At 61.5% G+C, this 5,770-nt stretch overlaps 1 protein-coding gene across 1 annotated transcript; it reads right to left on the bottom strand.

Moving 5' to 3' along the window:
* Positions 1–745: 745 nt before the first annotated feature.
* REM1 (RRAD and GEM like GTPase 1) lies at positions 746–3,607 on the bottom strand. Its single transcript, XM_059480851.1, has 4 exons — positions 3,192–3,607; positions 2,966–3,048; positions 1,788–1,992; positions 746–1,608 (listed from the first exon to the last, which is right to left on the bottom strand). Exons 1-4 carry the CDS (start codon positions 3,490–3,492, stop codon positions 1,331–1,333), a joined length of 867 nt encoding a protein of 288 aa, XP_059336834.1. The 5' UTR covers positions 3,493–3,607; the 3' UTR covers positions 746–1,330.
* Between the last annotated feature and the right edge of the window lie 2,163 nt (positions 3,608–5,770).

Here is a 5,770-nt window from a genome sequence, read left to right as displayed (position 1 = left end):
CTGAGCACCCACGTCCCCATTTATGAGGGCAAAACTTGGGATTTGCACCTCTGGAGAGATCAGTTTCCCATAGGGACAGGGCACATTCCAGTGTCCCATCTGTGCCAGGCACTGCCAGTGGTTCCCCACGGTCTGCCCACAGAGTGAGTGGAAATTCCCGACCCGAGTAGGAGGCACAGCTGATCCTCCCTGGCATCGGGCCCGGGATGCTGAGCAGGTTCCCCCATGGTATCCCAGCTGCTGGATGGCAGCACAGCCTAAAAACAACAGGCAAAGCCCACACAGCTCCAGCATTGCCTCCCTGCGTGCCCGGGGTCATTCCCTGCTGGCTGCAGCCAGGCACGTCCCTTCCTGCTGTGCCATCCTGCCCCCTGCCCCTTCCTGGAGCCACCAAGCACCCACCTCCCTGCCCAGGCTGCGGCTCCCACGGTGCCCAGGGCTTTAAACTTGCAGCTCAGCACAGCTCAGCCCTTCCCACAGGCTTTTCCAGAGCTGGGAAATGCAGGGGGCTTCACAGTGGACAATGCTGGACCAGTGGGTGAGGAACTGGGACCTCCACCAAGAGTGGCCAAAGGAAGCCCTGGTCAGAGGTTCTCCTTGCCCCAAGATGGTCCAGCTAATGAAGGAGCCAGCCAAGGCCTGGCCCGAGCAGGAAGCAGATCCTCAGCCCTGGCACAGGCGAGGAACAGAGCTTCAATCTGACCATGTGGCTCCCCAGGGCAGGGACCCAGCAGAGAACAGCACCTCCCTGATGTGGTTTATTCTGCAGATCAAGGGTTTCCCCATCACACCAGTACAGAGAGAGCACAGAAACACACTGGTGCCAGTGAGACATGGCACAGAGCCCTGGCACAGCAGGGTCAGGGTGCCAGGTGATGCCGCTGGTGCTCCCCTGCCCCCTCTTCCCAGCCAGGCTCCAGGCTGTCCAAGGTGGACAATGCCACGGTGCCCCTGCCAGTCCCTGCTGCCCTGTGAAGGACAGCACTGTGAGTGAGACCTGCCACACTCCTGGCAGCCTCCAGCCCAGCTCTGGGGCACAGCCACCCCTCACCTCCGGCTCTGCAGGAGCAGCTGTGATCCAAAACCTCACCACTCCAAGTGCAGGTACCCATCCCATCCTCCACTCCACGGACCTGATCCCACTTATCCCCTCTCCTGGCGGGGAATGGCTGGATCCAGAGCACCTTCTCATCCCTCAGCACCAGTGAAAACAGCTCCACGTGCTCAGCATCACTGCAGGCCAGTCTGAGCTCTGCACTGGCCACTGGCCACGCTGCTGGCAGAGAGCAGAGTCCCAGCCGGCGCGCGGGGTGGGACAGGAGCGCGGCTCTCAGAGCACAGACAGGTCATGGCAGGACTTGGAGCGGACTTTGAGGGCCACTTTGCTGCTGTTCCTGGTCACCAGCCTGTCGAGGAAGTGCCGGGCTCTGCTGGCGAGGCTCTCCTTGTGCTTCTGGCCGGGCGGGGGGTGCAGGTGGGACTTTTTGCCCCCTTGGCGCAGGCGGATCTGCCGCACCACGCCCTCGAAGAGCTCGTCCACGTTGTGCTGCAGAACCGCTGACGTCTCAATGAACTTGCAGTCAAAGACAGCAGCACAGGCCTGGCCCTCTGAAAGGGAAGGGCAGAGAGAGGGCACGGCCCTGCTGGCACCTCAGGTGCTGTGGGACGGGCACTGCCACATGCATGACAGCAGCTGCACATCCAGGGACAAGGAGACAGATGAAGGGGAAGCAGCTGGGCACGGAGCCCCCTCAGGGGTCTCCACCAGAGCCTTCACCCTTACTCACCTTCCTCAGACACCTCCCGGCAGCGCACCAGGTCGGTTTTGTTGCCCACCAGGATGATGGGGATGTCCTCGGCCTGGCGCGCCCGGCGCAGGTGGATGCGCAGCTCCGAGGCGCTCTCGAAGCTGTCCCGGTCAGTGACAGAGTAAACGATGATGTAGGCGTTCCCTATCTGCAGGCAGTGGCTGCGGCGCTGGCTCTCCTCATCCTGTCACCACACGGGGAACGAGATGTCACCAATCCGTGGCCACGGCCACTTCCAGGGGACAGCAGAGCACCCCGGCATTGATGGGAACTGTCAGTGCATCCCATAGCCCCCACGCTGTGGTGAACAAGTGTGTTACCCTATTAATTAAATGCAGATTAAAAGCTCTTGATTTTGAGGGGAGTGTTTGGGAGTTTTCCTCTCTATCACCAACAAACTGGAGCTGTGGGCTTAGCCTGGTGGGAGGAGGTGAGGCTGAATCCCCTGGGAATGCCCTGGGACAGTGTGGTGGGTGCTGCACCCTGGCACTGCTGGGCAGTGTGGGAATAAGCCATGGTGGAAAAAAAGGGGGCTTGGTTGGGGTGTCACAGTGCTGGGGCACCTCTGGGCATTGCAGGTAAGTGCCAAACACAGCTCAGTCCATGTGGGTGCTGCACCCCTGTGCACAGCTTGGGCACTGACCCTGTCCTCAGTGCCTGGTGGCACCTACAGGAATGCAGGGCCCTGGCAGGAAGGGAAGGAGGGAGGCAGTGACAGCAGCAACTGGTATTTCTGCCCAGGAGATACCTCATGTTCTGGGCATGAGGAATGCCCTATGCCAGGCACTGTTCTGTCCATTAAAGTGTTCTGGCTGGCAATACTGACTCGTGGATTTACCCAGTTGGATCCTTCAGCCCCATTCCCAAACATTTCCATGCATTTTGAAGTTGGTTATCATATAAGAGCCCACACCAGTGAGAACATGGGGGGCAGCCTCCCATGCCTCAGGAGGGTGGGCACAGAGCTGTGCAGAGATGTGACCCCAGCCTGTCTTGCCCAGTGTGTACCCTGTGCTCCAAGGTGGTGAGCCCCAGAAATGAACAGGGGGGCACCAAGTTGCCCCTCAAAGCGCTCAGAGGCCCCAAGACAGCATTTGTGCCCATGCAATGTCCCCCGGGCACATCCCAGCTCTCTCCAACGCCCAGCCCTGCCGTACCCGCTGCTCTGACTCCCAGGTGTCCAGCACCAGCAGCGTGGTCTCCTCGCCATCCACGGTCAGCCTGCGCTCGTACGCGACCCCTGCGGGACACCGGGATGGAGAGCTCGGTCAGTGCCACCTTTCCCAGCCGGGTCCCGGGCTCCTCCGCCTCGCACATGGCTTTGTCCCACCACGGGATGCCCCGCAGGTGACCCTGCAGCAGATCCCCCCAGCAGACACCCACCTCCGTGCTGGTCCAGCGGGTCCCTCTCCTGGACGCCGGCGAAGAGGTTGACCAGGCTGGTCTTCCCCACGCCGGGGTCCCCCAGCAGCACCACCCGGTACCGGGGCTCCCTGAGGCGGGGGGAGCCCGCGGGGCCGGGGCAGCCGCTGCCGCGGGGGGCCCTGCCGCCCGGCTCGGAGGCGGTGTGGCCGAGCTGCGGGTGGAAGGGCGAAGCGGCCCCGGAGCCGCCCGGCCGCGGGAGCGGGGTGCTGGCCCTCCGCCGCAGCGGGCTCCTGCTCCCGGGCTGCGTATTCAGGGTCATCACCAGCACCGAGGGCACGGGGCCGCAGGGCGGGCAGGGGAGGGGGTGTCGCCCCGAAGGGCACCCGCACCCGGCAGCCCCGAGCGCGCCGCTGCCGCTCCTGGAGCCGCTCCGAGCCGATGGCAACACGGGCACAACTTTCCCGGGACACCCGCCCCGCCGTCCGCCCCGGGCTTTAAGCCCCGGGAGGTGGAGCCCCTCGCCGCTCCGATCCCTCCCCCGCCGGGCACATCCCCGCCCGCGCTGGCCTCGGTCCGGCCCAGCCGCCCTGGCCCGGTCCCCGAGGTCCCCTCGGGGCTTGCGGTGCCGGGGAACGGCGAATTCCCCCGGGAGCCGCGCCTCGGTCATGGGGAGAAGGGTTACATCGGGATGCTGCGGGATGCGCCTCCGCGGGCGGGGGCTGCACCACGCTCCGGGCCCGTGTGGAGCTGCATCAGCCCGGTTCCCGGCCCTGGTCTCACTACCCCAGGCTCAGTTCTGCCAAGAAAGGAGCGAGCCGAGCCCGGCCCGGTCCTGCCCTGCCCTGCCCAGGGGAAGATGTGCTTTTTCAGGACCTAGAAGCCCCGGCTGTGCAGCTCTGTCTCCAAGATGCAGTGGTGGAATACAAGGCTGGGGGTTTCCTGGCACGGGCAATAGCAGGAGCTGTTTTTATTTGAACCTGTCTGTAGATCCCAGACACTGGCAGCACTGTCCCAGTGTGGATCACCCTGGATCACACTGGATCACCAGTCCACCCACAGTGGGATATGCTGGCAGAGCCTCATGGCACCAGGGCTGGCCCCAGGACATCCCTCATGATCAGAGCACAGCAATGGGGAGGGCAGGAGTGACAGCAACACCTTTATTGTGCCATAAAACCACATCTGCAAATGCCCAAGGTGCTGAGCAGGATTGGGAGGAGAAGGAAGGGCTGAAGGCAATGGAGTCAGCTTGGCACCTCATCCAAGCCTGGCTGCTCCAGGCTCTGGGCTGGCATGAGATGAGTGTCCCTCCTCAGTGGGAGTGCTGAGGACAGTACCACAGTACCCAGCACTATTTGAGAGAGAGGAGAGGTATGAGTGGAAAGCACAGAGGGGAATAAGCCTCTGTGCTTTGGCTGTTCGGGTACTGGAGGAGCAGAAGCAGGAGCAGGGTGACTGCTCAGATGGACTGTGCTCAGAGCTGTCCAGTTCCCTGCGTGGCAGTCCTGTCATCAGGGGGCACAATGTGGCTGGAGGGAAGCCTGCCTTGTGTCAGCTGTGCCACCCTCTCTATGTCCCCAGGATCCTGCACTGGCTGTCAGTGGAGTCAGCCCAAATGCTTGTTCTGGGATCCAGGACCATGCAAGCAGTTAGGGGAGGAGGGAAACCCTTTTAAACCAAGCGAGGGTAGTGCCCAGCTCCTGTTTAGGGTAAACCAGAGCCAAACCTGATCCCTAGTAAACCCAGCAGTATTTTCTCATGCCTCATGGTCTGCCACAGTCACTGACCCCTCTGCCAACCACCAAAATCGATTCCAGCCCAAGCCCTGCTCCACCACCCTCTGTATGGCAGGCTCAGCCTTGCCAGCCTTCCCGGAGCAGCAGAGCTAGACACAACTCCTGGGCCTCTGAGAGGGAGAAGGAATGACTTCAGCTGCTCTTATTGTCAATCCTGAAAGACAAACAGAAGCAGAGCAAGCCCGCTGGAGCAGCCAGGTACATCTGCTTTCTCGCAGCGGGGACAAGCGCAGCAAGCTGAGCTGCCTCATCCATCTCCGTCTCAGCTGAGGACAAACTGTGCATCCAGAGTGTCCCAGCATAGGTCTCAGACCTACCAGCAAAATCCACCCAGGGACTCTGCAAACAGGAGGGTTTTTAAGGAGGGGAAGCTGAAAAGCAGATGGGAATGGATACAAGGGGGTCACAGCTCTTCTGGGCTCCAGCGACACGCAGGGACCAGCAGGAGCACTGTGCTCCTCTGCATCCTCACGTTCCCAGGATGAACAACTCGTGGCTGGATTTGCTCTTTCAGGATGCAAGTCCAGTGTCTGGAAGCAAAGGGTTAATTAGCAAAACGAAGGGCTGGTGATGTCGTGTGAAAAGTTGCCGGGAGGTCAGTGGGAAAGGGCTGAGGATGGTGGAGAGGGCTCTGGCACAGGCTCCCGCCTGTCAGGGCGGGTAAGCACCAAATGCCTGACTTGTGATGTTACAGAAACTTTCCACTTGGGCCTTCCTGCTATTTTTAACTCTTCTCCCATCCACCCTCAGTAACCCCAGCCCCACCAGCTGCCGAGGCTAATTAATTCCCCTTTTTTATCA

This window comes from Ammospiza nelsoni, chromosome 12 (genome assembly GCF_027579445.1).
Source record: "Ammospiza nelsoni isolate bAmmNel1 chromosome 12, bAmmNel1.pri, whole genome shotgun sequence".
NCBI lineage: Eukaryota > Metazoa > Chordata > Aves > Passeriformes > Passerellidae > Ammospiza > Ammospiza nelsoni.
The sequence above is the reverse complement of the archived record's forward strand: the minus strand, read 5'-3'. Positions and strand labels throughout refer to the sequence as shown.